Source organism: Myodes glareolus, chromosome 19 (genome assembly GCF_982192425.1).
Source record: "Myodes glareolus chromosome 19, mMyoGla1.1, whole genome shotgun sequence".
Taxonomy (NCBI): Eukaryota; Metazoa; Chordata; class Mammalia; order Rodentia; family Cricetidae; genus Myodes; species Myodes glareolus.
In genome coordinates this window covers 28531176-28551774 of record NC_142044.1, presented here as the reverse complement: position 1 = coordinate 28551774, position 20599 = coordinate 28531176, and the positions used below count along the sequence as shown (strand labels likewise).

The window sequence follows — 20599 nt, the reverse complement described above, 5'->3', positions numbered from 1 at the left end:
AACAGGACGGGTGCAGCTATTGCAGAGCTGCAGTGACTTTTCCTGATGTGAGCTTGTATTTGCTCATCATTTTGGTGGCTCCACGGTTGTGAAATGCAGAAGAGAAAGGGGAGAGGTAAAGAGTAGAAGATAATGGGATGAGGAACCATTGATATCGTTAAGCACCATTCTAGACCAAGAATTGCCCTAGGCGCTGGGTTTCGTGGTCCTATGTAACCTTCAGAAGAAACTTTCAACTGTCCATTTTACATACAAAGGTCAGCAGGGCAGAGTAACGTTGCCATTGTGATCTAGGTCCTGGAGCACTTAGTTCACCATGTTTCATCCCCTATCCATCATCCTCATGCCCCTAAGCTGGAGAGAATGCTGATCAGATTTCGCTTCAAGGAGAGAAAACGTACATCAGTGTTCTGTGTGGCATGTGGCGCGCAGAAAGTGCTCAAAACATTTTTGTCATTATTATTAGTCTATTATGTTCTACATGAGCTACCATGCTATATTATTCTCTGCCTTAGCTGTCATGCTACAGAATAAACTCTCCAAGATGGCTAGCACAGAATCCACAAAGTCCAACAAGTTGTAATAGTCACCTCCATTCATAATTGTAGCATTTAATATATTAATAGTAACATTAGAGGTAATATTTTATCTTTAGAGGCTATTTCTCATCTCAGAAACTGTGTGAATGCCCCTTTGAATGTACAGGCAAACCTTATCCATACTTCCACATGCCCTTCAGTCACAGAGAGGCAGATTCAGACACAGACGCTAACTATAAAGAAGCCTATCCCTGTCCACCCAAGCACACAAATAATGATACCTAACCCACCAGCTATCCCCTCCCACTATGACCACAGCTAAGCAGTCCATAGCTAGCAGGTTACTAAGTAGAAAACTACAAGATGGTAGAAAGTCTACTAATTGCAGTTCTTTAGTAACTTTGTGGATCATAGCTCCCTCTCCATAATCAAACATGGTGATTTGTTTCAAATTTAGACCAAAGAATCCGTGGTGTCCATTTGTTATCTCCACATAAAATGACGTGATTCCTGATGACATGGTGTGCTAGTGACTTCCCCAGCACTATTCACGAGCAGATTCTACATCAGAGTACTAACAAGCAAGCCTGGCTTCCTCTAAGTGCTTGGTGTTTTGCTATAGGTGGACAGAGCTTCCAGCATGCTGAGCTTCCTGCTGCATTGCTCTCCAGTGAGACTGTGCATGGGCCTCGCCTGTATCCTCTTTCTCTGGAATACAGGTGGGCCGTTCACTTCCGAGTGTCTGTTTTCTGTGCATTATAGGAGGGTATTATTGTGCTTGAAGAATCCCAGCAGCAGTATTTGAATACACAATCTTAAATAATTTAATCAAAACATCAAAATACACAATCATGTGCTCAAGTGTCATAGAAGGCTCTACTCCTCTAGCGCACTGTTCACATTACCATGCTTTGTTTGCTCTCCCACCAAGGAAATCTTCTGAATTAGCTCATTAATTCTCCTTTTGTTCCATTCTCTACTTGTCAGCCATTGTGATTGGTATATATGGATATATACACATATATACACACACACACATATAGATATAGATATATCACTTAATTGTATTCCTCCATGATTTCCACCCTTATTCTCCACAAAGTCAGTGATGACTTACTCTGCTTGGATACCATTCCAAGTCCTTTGTGTACTCCATATGACCTTGCTCACTTCGTCTTTACCAAGTCCTGTAAATGTCCACCTCCTTCTTTCTTTATGCTCCAACACCTTGACCTTCAGCCATCTCTATAGAGAAACGCTCACCGATAATGTAGACTGGGGCACATGATATTTTCTCTGTATGTAGAACAGCCCTCAGCCACTTAGGTCCTACCCAGGTACTCTTCAGCCTCAGATTTCCGTTCACCATGCCCTCTCAGGGAGCAATTCCATGTGACTTAGATGTGATCGGGCTCCTTGACATCTGCATTCACTTATAATTTTTACCCTTTTTACTGTTGCGTTCCTTCATTCCTATCTGCCTCTCCAACACAACGCAGTGGCTAACAAATTCTGATGCTGAGTAACAGTCTCGATCATATTTATCTTTGGTAAATATGTGTTGACTAATGATTAAATGAACAAAACACATGGGGGATGTTGAATAAATTATACCACAATTCTAGAGAACAGTTGTCTCATATGTAGAAAGGGGTAACTCAGACGAAATCCTATGTGATGCTGTGTCTACGTTGTCACATCTCTGGTGAAGCCTTTTTTTTTTAAAACTTTTTAATTTTAGCATCTGGTCTCAAGGAAGAAGACAAGAAAGATAAAGGAATGGCTCTCCTACCTACAACAGGTAAATGGGGAGTTGTGCCTCCCCGTTCACTCACCTCTAGCAGATTCCCGGAGCTCTCTGGGTCTTTTCATCTGGGGATCTTTCTAAGCGCACACACTGTGGTATTCCGTCCGAGGATCGGAGGTTATAATGGAAGTATCGTTGTTTGCCATCATCACCTTTGAATAGTTCACTCACTTCTACCTTTCCTGGTTTTCCTGCTATGAAATTGGACTGCCTATGAAACGTGCCTTGTAAAACACTCCACAGAGCAGCCAGAGATGCACATCCGTTCTGAATGTAAAAGATAAGCAAGATAACGTCTTCAATATGTGTTTGGGCTTTTATGGAGAGTGGAAGTTTCTCTTTATTTTCTAAGCTTTACTTTTAGGGAGAGCATCCTTCAAAAGGCAAATGGTACAAAATGTGCACACAATTAAAATGCTTCCTCAAGAAACTTCTTCTCTTCCTCCAAAGCCACCAACTGTACCAATATATTGTGTATGAATACAATAAATTCTCACAAATACTCACTCTGTTTGAGCCTCTAATTTTCTCCCTTTTAATTGAGACTAATTCCAACATCAAAGGAAATCATAAGTAAGAAAAGGTGATAATATAATAGGTGTTGTCTTCTTCCAGGCAATTCAGCTGGTCTCTGCTTCTGCCAGCGAGGTGAGCTTGTCTGAAAATGTCTCTCAGTAGTCTTTACTATTATATTATCCTGGAGAGGGAGAAACCTAGTGAATCTGGACAGTGAAAGGGAATTTCTAACACTGTTCTAAACTATTTATTTCCTGCGTTAATATACTTGTTTGCAGGACAGAATGCTTTAATCTAGAAGGAGACTGCTACCTAACAGAGGAGTGGGAGTTAGGAGAAGGGGGTGTGGGTGTTAATATACATTATACACATGTATAAAATTCTCAAAGAATTAATAAAATGCTATATTAAAAATATCAACCAGCACAATGTCAAAAGGAAGGAAAGAAAGAAGGAGTGAGCAAGATAGGGAGGGAGGAAAAGCGGGAGGAAGGAAAGGAAGGAAGAAAAGAAGGAAGGAAGAAAGAAAGGTGGGTAGGTAGATGATGTTTGGTCAGAGATTTTTCTCAAGCAAAAGTTTGTATAGAGGAGGCTTTGGGAGCATTGTGGAAGATCAGGCAGAAAGAAAGTCAGAGCTGGGCAATGGGGATGCCATGAAATGCTGTTTTATGGCTATGATGTGTCTGTGCAATCATGAACTAACATCCATTGCTTTTGCCTTCACTGGGCCCACACCAGACTAAGCCAATAAGCATTCAGTCGTAGATGGGAGAGCGGCTCATGGGACCTGACCAGGATAACTGAAATGACTAAGGTAGAACCATCACATCTTAGCTTACTTTTGTTTCTGCCTGGTCACTTCTCAACCTTCTGGTCCCAAGAGCCACATTTACCTTGGCAACCTTTCTGGGATTGTCCAGGACCTGGACCATAGTTCACACATTATGTAGTGCCTGGAAAAGAATGCTGAACTTTACAAAGAAAGCAGGTGTTACTAGGCTGCCCCCAAATGCCTCACTAATACAATCCTTCCCTTGAACACTAATGTAATCAATTATGTATTTATCCTTTAAAACCCTGTGCCTGAACTTGGTGTCCAGGAGACTTTTCAGGAGCAAGACCCTGCTCTTGGTCTGGCATTAATGAAAGGACTAAAAGATTTAATTAATTAGCAGCCTGTTTATCAATAACTATCTCACATGAATCATTTTATAACTAATGGCAATTGAGTCCTTCCGGAGGAGAGGAAGTCCTTCTCTTCAGTGATGTAGCCAGTGGAAGTTGACCATGCTCCATGCTGTGCTGACTGGCTCTGATTAAACCAAGTAGAACACAAAAACAAAATTAAAAGATGTGAAAGACTTGGCAACCAGCATAAGACGAAGGAGTGGGAAGAGGATTAAAGAGACAGAAATACGAGTATGACCAGGACATACACACATGTATGAAACTGTCACAGAATAATTTTTTTTAAATACAGTAAAGGAATTGATCTCATATTATATCTTCTTACTGTAATGAAATATGAATCAAGATGAAAATCATCCCAAAGTTGTCCTACCGAAGATCTCATCTGCCTGTGTTTTGGTTTTATGTTGAATTCTGTCTGCTGTGGGACTTGGCTCCATCACTTAAATTCTCAGGGTCTATGTCTCTCCATCCTTCAAAGGTGTGATTGATAAGATGATCTTTAAGGATGTTACATACTGTGTGAGAGGGTGCCTTCGGGTACTATGTCACTAATGGAAGCTTCTGTTTCAGAATCTGGAAACATGGGTCTCAAGAAGGAGAAACATGGATCCTTCCTTTACACAGCAGGTACAGAGGTCAGCCCTAGTCACACCAACTCAGGAACGGTGGGCACGTTTTCAGATTCTATACCTTTATTCTTCTGCATTTTCCATATTAATTTACATAACGAGTCATCTTTACAACAGTGATAGCAACATGTGTGGTGTGATTATCCATCCTCTGGTTCAAAGTGACTAGTCCTCCAGGTCAGCCACTGACTCAAAGAGGCCTTTCCCTCCCCTCTGGCCTGGTTAGAACCCTATTAGAGGTGCTCACAGCACTCACTGCTGCTGTTCATAAGTATCCTCCTTCCGAAGTCACAGTTAAGAAGCTTCAGGAAGTCAGAAACTCATAGGCAGCTGGCCTGATGTCTATGGAGCTCCATTGCACTGCAGTTCTAGGAAGTGAGTTCTCAGCCCATGGCCCACAGCTTTGTGTACAAAGTCAGGCCAGTTTCTCTCTTTTCCAAAGCCCAGTTTCCCGACTCAGTTAATAGGTTAGGTAGATTAGACACTCGGCATTTAGGTATTTATTTATGAGTATATGGTTCTCTAGACCCTAGCCAGTCAGCAGACTAGAACTGAAACTGAATTAGCAAGAAGCGAAGGAAGACCGAGGCTCTTCCTTCCTCAGGGTCTCTTAATGACCTTGTTCTGTTAAGCCTAAGAGTCACAGCAAGCCTTTTTTTATACCCCTGGGGCTGGAAACAGAGACTTTCATTGTGTCATGAAAGGTTTTCTTTTCCCAGACTCTGTCTACAAAGGAGAAGAGAAGCTGGTAAAGGGGGTACAGGTTCTTGCAACTACTGGTGAGTTGTCCACTGATCTTGCCGTGCTATGGGAATCTAGACTGCTAAGCAATTTTTTCCACTTCTGTAAAAGAACCCCCAATCAACACAGCAGGGGTAACACCATCTCAGCATGAGGTAAACACTGGACACAATGTTTTTAATACTATAAAGAAGACCATCAACCGCTCTGTCAGCCTCCTCAACTAATGTTTCTAGGTACTCAGGTAATAATCTGGGAGGTGGGAATATTTTAACTGGCAGTCTTTCTTCCTACGGCTGTACACACTAATTCCTGGGGGACTTCATTGTTCCACACTGATGTCTGGGTTCTATTAAATGTGCATTTCTGAGGATGAAACCCACACACTGGAATTGTGGGAAATTTACTAATATTTTATTAGATGCCAGTACCCTCCCAAGCTTGGGTCCATGTATGAACCAGAACACAATTTTCATAATCAGAGGTGCTGAGAACTCTCAGGATGGCCTTGGGCCTCCCACTATGGATGAGAGGCAGTCTGTCAATTCCGGCTCTCTGCAAACGCAGAGATAAAACAGTCACTGGAAACAAGTGCTATGCGAGTCACAGTGCCTGTCATTGACTGTCACCTACTGAGCTCCTGGAATGAGTTGCTGCTTACCTCTGCGCCCCTTGTCTGGCACTTGGTCTGTGTTCTGCCTGTGCCTGAAGAAGTTCTGATCCAATTTTGGAAATGAGAAACTGTTTCTGCAGCTGAGAAAACTCCCACCAGTGATGTTTTTGATTCTCTTCCAGAACTCCCAGCAAGGTCAGTTGATCTGTCTGCATTCAACCTGACAGAGCTCGTGAATGGGATGCTCAGTAGAGCTTTAAAAGGTAACCGCCCATTTCAAGACCATCTGGACCAGAGCTTCTCTTGTATTGACTTATTTTCTAGTCTGCCTCTGACCTGGCAGGACACATCCTACTACTGTATCTCAGTGCCTCTGTGTTCAAAATAGAGAGCATGTTGTCCCATTTGATGACATGATGAACCCACGATGACAATAAACACATGAACATAAAGCAGGAGGTCTGAGGGCATTCTTAAATCAAACTACTGTTATAGGATGTTTTATGTAGTTTAAGTTTATCTATTGTATTTGCTTTTCAAAATTAAAACATAATTATATTACATTATTGCCCATCCTTTTCCTCCCTTCAGTCCTTCTGATGCAAATCCTACTACCCTTTCTCAGATTGGCATCCTCTATTTCTTTAATTGCTCTTAGATATCTATGTATATATTCCCAAAATATGTAAATATAGTTTTACTTATATGTATGTGTTTTCAGGGCTTGCCACGTGGTGCTGGAAAACCAATTTGAGAACTCTTTCCTGGGGAAGACTATTTCTCCTACTGTCAGCATTCCTTATTTGCCTGTAGATTCCTAATTCATGTTATGATGTTTATTGGGGTTTTCCTTGTTCATATCTTGTTTAGGAAGCCATGCTGATGAGACTTCATGGGTGTAGTTTCTTTGACATTTCTAGGAGACAACATTTCACAGGAAACTTTCTATTTTCCTGCCTCTGAGAATCTTTCCACCACTTCTTCCCCTAAAATCCCCGACCCTTTATATATGTTTATCAGTGGGGTTTGAGAACCAGGTAGTTACTTGTTCTCTACATTTTGATTCATTGTGGTTTTCTGTAATAATTTCTCTCTGTCACAAGAAGACATTTCTTTGATGAGAAGTGAGACCTATACTTTCCTGTGGGTCGAAGGAGAAATATTTATAATATCGTTTGGTATACTAGCTCAGTAAAGTGGTGGTTTCTAGGTTCTCCTTCAGGATCCACAACTGTCCTAGCTCTGTGTGATTTCCTTGGTTTCCAGTACCAGGTGTGATTTCCCTCCTGCTGGGCAGGCCTTGTATCTGATTGGAGAACTGTTAGTCACCACCAAGTTAGGCATACTCCTTTTGTATTTTGGGGGATACTGTATTTTTGGGGATATTGGTATTTATTTTATCACTCATCTGCTATATTTCTATTTTATTTTCTTACAAAATACTATTTTTCTTTTCTTCTTCACTTTTTTCCTTTCCTTTTCTTTTTTGATTTTTCAATACAAAGTTTTTCTGGGTAGTAGCCCTCGCTGACCTGGAACTTACTTTGTAGACCAGGATGGCCTCAAACTCACATAAGATCTGCCTGTGTCTGTGACTAATGGCATGTGCCACCAGGCCCAGCTTCTTCACTTTTTTCTCATTTTCTTTTATGTTTGTTTTTTCCTTGTTTTTATTAATGATTTTAGATATTACATAAAATAATGTTTTATGGCATTTTATTCAAACATTTTAACTAAAATATAATTATATTACTTCCTCCTTTCCTTTTCTCCCTCCAACCCATATCTGCCTCTCACTCCCTGTCAAAGTGATGATCTATTTTTCTTTGATTGTTATATTACAGATATATAGATACATAGACACATAAATTATAGACAATGTATTGTAACTTGTGTGTACATGATTTCAGAGATAACTTTGTATTCGATAACCAGTTAGAAGCCTCATCCCTTAGGTTAATTCTCCCTCTCTCAGGAGTCATTAATTCCTGTAGTTCTCTGTCTATGGGTAGAGCCCCATGAGGTTTCTCCTTTCCTTCTTAGCATGTCTATTAACATTGTAATTGTTCTGGTCCTGTTTAGGTAGCCATATTGTTGTTATTGTAGGTATAGCTTTCCTGTCATATCTAGGAGAAGCATTCTCACTGCAGACTTCCTGGTCCCCTAGCTCTTACAATCTTTTTGCCTTCTCTCCTGCCATGTTCCCTGGGCCTTAGACACAGGAGTTTTGTTGCAGATGTAGCCATTGGTTCTAGGTTTCATTCCAACACTAAGTGTTGATTAGAAAATCTATTTACAATTTTCTCTTTTTCCTCCAATAAGAAAATGGCTTATATTTGTTGAGAATTGTTTTGTTGATCTTAGCCATTCTGACTGTGATGAAATGAAATCTCAAAATTGTTTCAGTTACACTTCCATAGTTGCTAAGGATGATGAACACTTTTGAGTTATTTACTGGGCATTTTTATTTCTTCTATTGAGAACTCTCTGTTCAGATTCACAGCCCATCATATAATCCGGTTATTTCCTTTCTTAACTCTTCGATTTTTTTTTAAAAAAAATTCTTCATATATTCTTAATATTAGTCAATTGTAATATACATAGCTAACAAAGATTCAGCCATCTGTATGTTTTTCCTTCACTTGATTGATTGTTTCCTTAGCTGTCCAGAGCTTTTTAGTTTTATGATGTACCAGTTGTCAATTGTGTCTTTAGTTACTGTACAAATTGAGTCCTATTCAGAAATACCCTTTCTACATCTATATCTTGTAGAGCACTGGCGATATTTTCTTCTAGCAATTTTAATGTTTTAGGTTTCAAGTTGAGATCTTTGCTCTACTTGGAGTTAATTTTTATACAAGATGACAGTTAAGTGTCTAATTTCATTCTTCTGCATGGAAACATCCTGGTTTTCAGCAGCACTAGTTGAGAATGCTATCTTTTCTCTTATGCATGTTTTTAGCATCTTTGTCAAATTTCGTATACTAGCTAATTTTATTTCAACTTGACGCAAGCTAGGGTCATTTTGGAAGAGTAAACCTCAATCAAGGTAATGCCTCCACTAGACTGATCTACGAACAAGTCTGTGGTACATATTCTTGACTGATGATTGAGACTAATTCCTTGTAGGTGGTGCAAACTTTGGTCTAGTGACCTTGTGTGCTATACAAAATCTGACCGAGAAAGCTTTGAGTGAGCAAGCCAGCAAGCAGTACTCCTCCATGGCCTCTGCTTCTGTTTCTTCCTCCAGGCTACTGCCTCGATTCTTGCCCTGACTTACTTGGATGATGGACTATATCTTACTGCTTGTAAGATGAAATAAACTCTTTCCAAGTTGATTTTGATCATGGTGTTTGATTATAGCAAAAGAAATCCTAACTAAGACATATCATGTCACCATTGTGGCATGTACTCTTGTTTGGGTCTTCATTTGTTGCTCTGGTCTAGAAGTCTGTTTATGATGTTTTCATATAAATACATCCTATACCTTGCTCATATTCACTGTCCCTCATGCATACTCTTCTGCTTGCTTTCCATGACAAAGTCTTACTATATAGCTGACTGTCACAAACACAGAATCCTCCTCCCTCGGCCTCCCAGAGCTGAGATCACAGGCATTGCTAGTATTGATTTATTTAAGGCTATATCAGCAAGCATTTGTGCTTCTTTCTCTCCCTCCTCAACAGATAGAAAACAATTCTTCTCAGTGCTTAGCATCACTTCTTACAGCTCATTTGCCTTTCACAAGGTTTCTGTGGCCATCTACAACAGTAAGTGATAACGGTTCTCCTGTGGTGATGTGGTGGGTGGGGTGCTCAGGGCCAGCCGAGGTGTCGTGGTACTGAGGAAATATTTTCTTTTCACAGTTTCTAACCCAAAGACGGTTGACCCAGCCAAATTCCCTACCAGGTACTGCTACTGTTTGAACAATAGAACCAATGACTTATCAGGTAGGTAAAGCATGCCATACCCTTGTAGCTTTTCCAATTTTGACGGTGCCATTTTAGAAGTGTATTTTTTAACTTTTTATTTATTCTTCGTGTCTTTCATATCATGTCTCCATGTCATGCCTCCTGATCTCAGCCCCAAAATAAAACAAAATAAAATTTAAGAGAAGAAGAGGAGTAGGAAAAGGGAGAAACTTGCCATGGAAGCTCCAGTGTGATACAGTGCCATGCAGTAAATCCCTTTATGAGTAGATTTTTACATACAGGCATTCATTCCAAAGAAACAGTCAGGTCTGAGGTCTCTGGTCTCTGCACACAACTGATACTGAGTCCTCACTGGGACTCATCCTGGACATCCTGTTGTTGCCCTGTGTCATGGAGATCTTACAGTCCTGGGTTGGAAGGACTGATACCTCCTTCCTATTGCTATGTTCCAGGAGATCACAGATGGGTGGATGTTGGGGTGAGCCAACACATAACTCTGGTTCTGGGCCTGGGTAGTTGCCGGATTGGTCAACCCGCCAGCTTTTCCTGTCTTCACCACCAGAACGAGCTTTCCAGCATTGCCCTAACTAATTCACCCTTTGTGATGGGCAAAGGGCAAAGTCATTTCTCCTGCTTTTATGTCCTCAATGTCAGTTCTCCCACACCTACACCTTCAGGGCCAGCACTATTGTGTTGCCCAGGTGAGGTGTAGAGGCTGCTCTCTCCAGGGCTGCAGCTGATGAGGGGCAGGGACAGCGCTCTTATGACCTCAGGGCCAGCTCTTCCATCTGCCTCAGGCATTGATGTGGGGGTAGGGATCTCTTTCCTCTGCCCATGCTGCCACATGACAGATGAGTAGTGGGGACATCTCTCCCAAGCTCCCAATGTTGGTTGACTCACATTTCTACCAACAGGATCATCTCCACTGTTTTGCGCAGGTGAGGTGCAGGGTCCACTTTCCTGAGTGCTGCAGCTGGTGGTGGGCAGGGACAGCTCTCTCACCTGCCCCAGGCATTAGTGGGGGGTTATCGCTTTCCCACGCATGATGCGATGAGACAGAGGAGAAATGGAGACAGCTCTCCCATGCTCACAACTTCGGGGCTGGCTCACCCACACCTCTGCCAATAGGGATGGCTCTATTGTACTACCCAGGCAAGGTGTAGGACCTGCCAAAGGAGTAATATTTTTCCTCATAGTAAGATAACATAGTGATATTTATGTGCACATTTCCTTGTCTGTTTTTACTATAGAGAAATCTCCTGTTATTTATAAATGGGTGTTCATTACCATTGTTTATGTTGCAAAATCATGGGAAAACATGAATATCCACCACCAGGAAACACTGAAAAGTAGCCACATATAGTGCACAAATGAGTACGTGTGTGTCCTGAAGACAAAAATAATGTGCCCAAGAATTTTCAGATAGGAAAAGCATTCAAAGTAGTATACAGCATACAGTGTTATCAATGATAAAATATGTACATATTTGAACACTAGAAAGGCTATTACTTCTGACAGATGATTGGAGAGTTTCAAAATGGAAGAGTATTCATTAACATGGCTTTGCAATATTTGGAATGCATTACTTTTATAATCCAAAAGTACTGCATGTTTATTAAGTTTTAAAAAAAGTCTTAATAAATAGAAGTGAAGATTTCTCTCTTACCACTACCTCACTCAAGCAACAATTCTTTATTGAGAATCTACTATTACCTAAGTGCTCTTCCTGGTCTAAGCTGAGAGGGCTCATTCTGTTCTAGTGGAACATAGAGTCTAGGAACAGAGAGGAAATGAAGGCACTGTGCATGCCTGGCAGTGGGTAGACCATAAAAACAAAACTCAGAAACTTAGTGATACAGTATGATTCTCCCATGCAGAAGAATAATGGCGAGGTTTATACCATATCTATAAAAGGATTCCTCTGGCTACTTTTTATAATAGAGATTGCAAAAGAACAAAGGATTTCTTTTCCTATTTCCATTTTCTACTTAACTTTTTAATATATTTTTATATTAGTAAGTTTTGGAAATATTTGAAATAGCTATGCCATCTATAAATATAAAGGCCCAAGTTCCTTCTAACTTGTTGCTCCACCTTCTGTAAAATAGTGTCTTTGTTCTCAAGATGCAAGTTAGTTTACCACCACACTCCAGCCATAAGACAAAAGTGTAAAGAAAGGCATATTCACTTGCTATACAGTTATAGGGCAAAAACCATCCATATTCCATTGTGCAGAATTTAGTGCTGCGATCTCACCCCTGCAGTGAAGGCTTGAAGATATAATTGTGATATTAAAAAAAATAAACAAGCAAACAACAACAAAACTTGCCCTAAAAAATTACATTCTCTGACTAAAGTAAGTGGGTGTTTTATTTATTTTATTTTATTTTGATTTTTCAAGACAGGGTTTTGCTGTAGCTTTGGAGCCTGTCCTGGAACTAGTTCTTGTAGACCAGGCTGGCCTCCAACTCACAGAGATCCACCTGCCCCTGTCTCCCAAGTGCTGAGACTAGGGGCGGGCACCACCACAGCCCAGCTGGTGTGTATTTTTTAAAATTTATGTTCTAGTTCTATACAGTTTTTGTTAAACTATTTTTATGCAGTATATTTTGATCATATTTTCCAGCCCTTGTCAACTCCTCCCAAAACCTCCTCATCTTCCTATCCATCCAGCATCATCCTCTCTCTCTCTCTCTCAAAAAATAAAAAAAGGAAAAGAAAATCAAACCAACAAACTCCAAAAAAAAACCCTCCAAAATAAAAAACACATAAAACCAAACAGACATAAAATTCGTTTTTGTTGTTGCTGCTGCTGTTGTTTTTGGACAGTTATTTCTGGGCAGGGGGTGTACCTTGGAATGTGGCTGATATTCCTAATGACATTCCACTGGAGGAAACTGCTTTCCCCTTTTTCAGAAAGAGTCAATTATGAACAGCTCCTTGGCTAGAGATGGGACTTCGTGTTCACTTCCCACTCTCAGTGAGTGGACTCACCTAGTTTGACTCTGAGAGTTCCCGTGTATCAGTCCTGCTTTCTTCAGAGAAGCACTGTTCTTGGCATGGTCTACCACCTCTGGCTCTCACAATATTTATCAAAATAGATTCCCAAGTCTTGAGAGGAGGGGTTTGATAATGCAATCCTATTTAGGGCTTCTTTGAGGGTGTATCAATGCTCTGATCCTCCATAAGATGTACAATTGGTAAGGATTATTTTACAATATGTCTTAAAATCCATTCAACTGCAATGTATAGAAATATTCCCAATCCTTCAAATGTATACACATTGTTCACTGAAAGACAGGGCCGTAGGCAGAGACTGCTCGTTTATTTCCCGGCTGTCCAGACCTGAATAATAACAACACAGAAACTATATTAATTACAACTCTAGCCAATAGTTTAGGCATATTTCTAGCTAACTCTTACATTTTAAATTAACCCATTCCTATTGTTTCATATTTTACCATGAGACTCATGATTTACTGGTATGGTTCCGGGACATCTGTCTCCTCTGGCAGCTATGTGACTTCAACTCCAACTACTTCATCTCTATATCTCTGTCCAGATTTCCTGCCTGACTTTACTCTACTAAACCATTGGCTAAAACAGCTTCTTTAATAGCCAATGGTAATAAAACATATTCGTAACATACAAAGGGAAATTTCACATCATCTTTCCTTTCCTATCTAAATAAAAAGGAAGGTTTTAACTTTAACATAGTAAAGTTTTGTTACATATAACAAAACAGGTATCAAGCAAGAATTACAGTTACAATATTTATATCTACTTTATTTTTTATCATAACTAAGGAAAACTAGAACTGTAGCTTTCTTCAACTTCATCAAAGACCCCAGAAGGATATATTACCTAAGTAAACAGGAAGTGCATTGTAAGCGATTTCCAAGACTCTAGAATAGACAGAGATATCTTACTGTTTGGACACTCACCCAAAGTTCTTCTGTGACATTGGGACATCCATCTTCAGCCGACAGGCCCATAGTATCCGGTAAACTTTTCCACGAAGCAGGAAATTTGAAAGACTGTTTTGCTTCTATTGGCAGTTTGTCAGTCACTTTCTTCTGTATTCTTAGAAAGTCTGGCAAACTCTTTCATGAAGCAGGAACCCTGAAGGACTGTCCCACCTTTAGGCAAGTTTACTAGTCATTTTTCTGTGGATCCTGCATGTCCAGTTCAGACAGCATACCATCAAGCAGTCGAGGCAAGAGCAGTTTCTTGTCCAAATGACCAACAATCTCCATAAGGAGCCTCTTCGATGCCCATCATCCTCTTGAAGTAGATTGGTGCTACCACGAGCAGACGTGTCTCATTGTTGAAAACAGACTAAATTCCTAACCATTTAAAGGTCACATTCTGATCGCCTTTGAAAGGTTTGAAAAATGCCTATCCATCTGAAATATTTCTCTGTACATATATCTCTTCGACTCCACCAGTTTCTCTCTATATCTCTGTTTAGATTTCCCGCCTGGCTTAACTCTACTAAACCAGTGACTGAAACAGCTTCTTTAATAACCAATGGTAATAAAGCATATTCATAGCATACAAAGGAGAATCCCACATCACAGTGTGATAGTTTACTTACCTGTCTCCTAATCCTGACAAACTTTACTATTATAAATAGGGCTGTGGTGAGCACCTGTGCAGAATCACTTGAAGCACTAACCCAATTATCTCTCTAGGATAGAGCCCTTGAAATGGAATTGTTGACTGACAGGGAAATAAATCTTGTTGTGATTCAATTTACTAAAACTTCTAGACATCTTTCAGGCATCTACATTCTTCTCAACAATGCTCAGAGAAATGTTTGTACCATAGCTTTGTTCACACTAAATATTAAAAGACAGTCTTAATTGGGTAGACATAAAAATTGTTCTGCACTTGTATTTACATATAAAGGGACTTAGACATGATTCTTCTCTAAGCATTGATAGTAAATCAGTAAATTAAATTTCTGTAGGAACAAAGAATATCTTCAAAGGAACAACAAATGAATTTCTTTCAAGCCCAGTGAAAGAGTTGTAAACATAGTTTCAAAGAGGAAGTAGGCATAAGACCCTGAGTAACAGGTTTTATGAGTGATGGTGGGAATCTTGGAATCAAAGGACTTTTGGCTCAAGTCAAATCTCAACTCAAATCAAAGATCTGTAATATAGTATAGGACTCAGAGCAGGTACCACCATTTTTGTTAAGTCTTTGGCAGAATCAGGACCCATCCTTGGCATCTGGACGCAGATCCCTGTTTCTGTGCAATGAAAATCGTGATTCCAACTTTAAATTTTATCAATCAGCTTGTGAGTCTTTCTTTTTCAATAACTGTAAAGTATGTTTATATATATAAACTATTTATTGGAGGGGGAACATGTACATACAACAGCAGTGTGCCCTTGCATACATGTGGAGCCAGAGGACAACTTTCAGGACTAGATTCTCTTCTCCCATCATGTGGGTCTTGGGCATCAAACACATGTTAGCAGGTTTGGTGACCAATGCCTTTACATGCTGAACCATGTAACTGAGTCCCCTTAGATTTTAACTTCTGCTGTATATCTCACAGAAATTTCCAGTATCTAGCAGGCATCTGGCACACTGTAGACACTATGGATATGTATTAGAGAAGTAAATTAATGACGGAGAGTTTTGAGATGTAGCAGGAAATAGTTGGATGCACAATGAGATAGTACACACCATCGGGCTCTACAATATAATACAGAAATAAAGAGGCCCATGGTCACCAGCCTTCTGCACTGAGTGGTGTCAACCCCTGCAGAAGTATACAACATGACTGTTCTCCATCCAGGGTAACCATGTGACCACACAAACATGTAATGACACATTGTAGCTCAGGCTCACACACAGTATTGCTTACCTCATGCTAGTGTTAGCCTGCTATACCAACTATGGATTATCCAAGGGTATTAGTCTACATCGACAGTGTATGTGTAAGTGGCCCTCCTTGCAACAAGACATGATAGGAAATTATCCAGTGGGCTCCAGGAGCTTCCTGTACAGAAATCACTGAGGTTTGTACAACAATGTGCTCCTTGAGAGAGAACCCAAAACCTTCTGGGTCCTGAAAAGCAGTGAGTTAGCAGAGGAGAAGGTGGCAGACTCATCTCTAGATCTGAAAAAGGAAACTTTACTAATTAGAGGTGCTCATTGTGCTGGTTGTGGATCCTATTCAAATCTTGCTAAGAGGGAAAGTGTTCAATGGTTCTCAAGCTAAAGTGTTATAAAAAGTCTCGTAGACTTCCTTCCAGGCTCTAAAAGAAGTGGACCAAAGGAGACGTTCCCAACGACGTTTTGTAAAGGTCTTATCTATTTTGATGTCTGTATTTAACAACCCAACATTAAATCTGACTGCATTTTCAAATTCCAACTTTATGTAAAGTGACCTTACACATCTGTGGGCCTGATTCCTCTTGAATAGATTTGACAGTCTACTATAGTTAGATGAAGCAATGAAGATCTTTGGTAGTTCTTGGTATTAACAGAGAAAGAGTTAGATTATAAAAATGGATCCTAAATTTTTTTTGCTTGAATTTACTTTTACTGTTTTTTAAAATTAGCATTTTTCTGTGTGTGAATAGCAATAGTCTTTAACAGATTAGCTTAAATTATACTTGCAAAGTCTACTCTGAATAAAAAGAAAAATCCAGGTGCAATCTCTTTGCCCTTGTGTTTTTGCCTTCGAATCCAGGGAGCTTCTCTAATTTGTCTTGCAGATTTCACAGCTTTGCTGGTAGACATCGTTGGGAATTCTACTAGCTACCTCACTGAGATCTTTAAGTCGACCTCCATCCTCTCGGGTGTGTATCTTGCAGGTGCCTGGCAAGTTTGCACTCTGGCACCCCTGAAGGAATAGAGCCACGCCTGATAGGTTTCCGCATTCCAGACCCTATCATGGATCAGGCTGCAGCAACCTCTAGGTGTGGTTTGGTTTCTAACACCAGTCTTTGATTCCTCCATCATTCAAACAGGATTCTCCTTAGAGCCCGCAATATTGAAGGACAAATACAACAATCATCGTAGGGAGGGTATCAGTGGACTCTAGCAGTGGCTATAACTTCCCCTCCCCCTTTTGAGACAAAAAGACAGATTCAGGGAAGGTAACTATTTTCTTCAAAGTGCAAAGGGCCAAACATTTTGCTGAGTGAATAATGGCTTAGATGAGTGTAATTACTGCAACTTCCCTGGTTGCTGCTCTTGGCGGGGGGCGATCTTCTGTCAGCATGGTATAAACATTCGATGAGACATTCCACAACATAGAACTTCTGAATTCCTAAACACACTTGTCCCTGGAGATGCTCTGTTAAAGGTCTACCGACATGTGCTTACATCTTTCATAGAGGATGCTGATGAGGGTTCAAAGAATACATGCTATGTTGAGTGAGGGACCAGGCAGACAGAAACAGCATTGTAGCCTTGGAGCTGGCCCTAGAAACTGTAGCCTGGTTGTGTGCCCATTTGTCTTACAGTGAGTCAAACCAATGAATCCGACTGTGTCTTCATCTGTGTGATGGCGGGGAAGTCAGGTGAGCAGCAGTGACCCGGAAGCTCTCTGGCTGAGCATTGAGCTTCACACTCCAGCAGTCAAACCCAAGCTTCTTTCTCCATTGTGTAACTTTTTTTCAGGAAGGGCTCTTTCTGACTTCTGGGAGATGGTGGAGAAATCCCCTGTTGTCAACTACACATTTACCAGTGGTGTTTCCAATGCTTTGGGTAAGTATAAACTATTATAGAGGCCAGAACAACCCCTTACCCTACGTTACTCAGATCCTCTGGAGAAGAGATGTTGCCTTTAGGAATTTTATTCAATTAGATGGTGCAAAATTAGAGGATTTTTTTCTCTTCGATTTAAAAAGTGGGTTTCTGGAGTATTTGTGGGGAAAATGTTGGCCTCCCTGTATCTTCCTCTCAGAGACAGCAAACAGCCGGGGCTGAGTAGCAGCTCTCTCCTTTCTCCCCAGTGAGGAATACCTATCTCTTTGCTCCCACAATCCTCTCTTCGCCCTCTTGCATTTCACATTGTTTCCTGTGCTAGCTGTGGGCTCTTGAAGCTATTGAAAATTTGATTCTAGAGTCATTGATCCCTGTAATTCCCAGGCCCGGCCCACCCATCATCACTTTCAACAACTACCTATCTGTCTCCTGTAACACCAGGTGCCATGTTGGAACCACTGCTAGCTCTTTTGTCCCCACACTTACTATCTGGAATCTGGCTCTGCCTCTAAGCCCACCTGACGCATGTGTCTGTTTCAAGTCTTCATCATCTACCAGAATAGCCTGTGACCAAATGTGCTCTGTCACACTCTTGCATTCCTTGTAAATTATCCACCCATAATAGTCACAAGAGCAATGGGGCTCAGATATGAGTCAGATTATATCCCTTACCTGAAAGAACCCAACAGTCAGCAGTAGAGGTTCCAGAGTGATGAGAGAGAACACATTTCTTCATATATTTGTTACTTCTCCATGATTCCTTGCTATGTTCCATTTGGAATCACATGCCCATGTTGGTAACAGGGAAAACATTTTAACACCATTCCGTGCAAATACGTTCATTCTGCCATCTCTGAGTAGAGGTTCTATTCTACTTAGCCGTGTTTCACAGCTTGAAGGTTCTTAGGTTTCCATTCCAGATGCTACAATCTCATGTCCTAAAGATACGCAACCCAAAACCATCTTTTGTGGTTCAACCCAGTATCTGTATATAATCTGGACTCTGTGTTACTCTAGGTTATATCCAGTGACATTTACATGTGTATCTCCTCAGTGACTGGACCTTGAAAGCAGACAGCCTCCTGTTGTCCCACCGTCTGCCCTATGCCTCAGTGTTTCCCATGGCATCTGTATACAGTCAGCTTTTCAGCAGCGTTTCCACGGTGAACTGATAAACACAGTCAATGATGTTCCAATTTCACTGTGGTGGCCTTCTTTGATTTGTGATATTGTAGGGCGTGTCTAGGTCGTTTCTTCTGTGGAAGAAAGCTCGCTTTATGAGATGAGTTAAGCATGCAACAAGTCACCTTTTCCTGCTCGCTGCTGAGAACAGAGCTGAGGACTAAGTCAGTCTCAGCTTCTCACCCCTAATCTCAATCAGGTCTCTCTTTAGTGCTCTTTCAGAAAGAACAAATGCTCAAAGAGAGAAAAAAAATACTTACATTTCGGCACTATTCTTGACATACCTGATAGTCACTTTCCTGTCCAGGTGACAGTTAGGCCGAAAGGATCCAGCCCATGTCTGACTCTTGGGATCAAGGCTTAGGTGGCATGAGGTGTTTGAGGTCTAGATGTGAAATAGGGTAGAAGAAAGGATTTGGGGTCATCTCCTGCAACCACATAGGTCAGTCCCTATATGCAGTACCTGTGAAAGGGCAATGAGTAAACAAAATCCAACACAAACTGAAGATCAGACCTTGTCCACCCAGAAGGAGGAATACTATAGGCTAGCGTGTACCTCTTACTTACCTTATAGCCACACTGTTCAGCCTAGCTTTTTCTTAGTCCTCTCAAGGAGGAGCACTAGCCAACTTAACATTTCTGCCTCTTTCTCCTATTCATTGTGGAATGAACAGGTTCATTAGAGAGATTTCTTTCTCAAAAAAAAAACAAAAACAAAAACAAAAACCCTGCAAGTTCTGTTTTGCTGAGAATCAGACTTTTAAGTAGTTTCTTCTGCAAAGCCCTGATTTTCTTGATGCTACCTCAGTCTCTCCATGTACTCACAAGTCAAATATCATGAGACTCTTAAAGAGACAAGTACCAGGGTTCTGGAGCAGCTGAGGGGCTTCAAAGTCACAAAGAGACTCTGACAAATCCCTAGGTCTCATCAACAGAGACAGTCAAAGTCTGGCACTTTTAGCTCTGACCACTTTACATCTGTTCACAGTGGTTTATCATACAACTTCTGTGGAGTTAGGAGAACATCCTTTGGCGACGTTTGATACTGTTCCCAGTAATATGAAATCTGTATTCTATAGAGTTGCTGCTTAATTGCCTTTTGGTGACTCAACAGTTCTACTTGCCCAAAGTGGCAAGCAAATTAAAGCTGCCATTGGTTATTTCCTCTGAGGTACAACTACCGGTGGGATAGCCAGGACTCCAGGGTTCACCACCCAAAGCCAGCAGTCACGTTCAAGGTCATCTCCTGCACACTGGAGCACACAGTGGGCATCTCATCTGAAGACCTTCCCCTGGACAAAGACAAGTACTCCTTCAGAGAAAGAGGTGACAGAAAACAAAGAGACGTTTCCAGAGCTTCCTGCTGGGACCATAGCCACACAGAGCAATGCCACCTACACATGGTCAACCTCAGGTGAGATGACTTCTCCGTTTTCCCTCTCTTCTACTGTGGCTCCCTTCTGACTCCTCTAATCTCACATACATAACTAAAATGCTTTCCTATGACTCTTTCCACCACCTTAGTATAAATAGTGTTCAGAAAGGTCAGTCAAGAGTGGGGAATTGCACTGGTGATATGGACTTCTAGAATTTGTGTTAACAGGGTTCCATATTGAAATAAGCAGTTTTGAGAAGGCCCGGAAAATAGTACCAAGTGTTCGCCAATACCTTTAACCCAGCCTCCCCTACTTACCATATCTTACCTAACGATAGTA

At 40.9% G+C, this 20599-nt stretch overlaps 1 protein-coding gene across 1 annotated transcript in view; it reads left to right on the top strand.

Annotated features, from left to right (window-relative positions):
- The first annotated feature begins 1179 nt into the window (after window positions 1-1179).
- The window catches only part of Hhla1 (HHLA1 neighbor of OC90), a 32041-nt gene continuing 12621 nt past the window's right edge, over window positions 1180-20599 (top strand). The window contains 11 exon segments of the mRNA XM_048457339.3: window positions 1180-1258; window positions 2281-2340; window positions 4624-4680; window positions 5402-5461; window positions 6219-6299; window positions 9723-9806; window positions 9903-9986; window positions 16706-16789; window positions 17459-17515; window positions 17616-17702; window positions 20056-20287. Coding sequence (XP_048313296.3) covers window positions 1180-1258; window positions 2281-2340; window positions 4624-4680; window positions 5402-5461; window positions 6219-6299; window positions 9723-9806; window positions 9903-9986; window positions 16706-16789; window positions 17459-17515; window positions 17616-17702; window positions 20056-20287 — 965 coding nt within the window.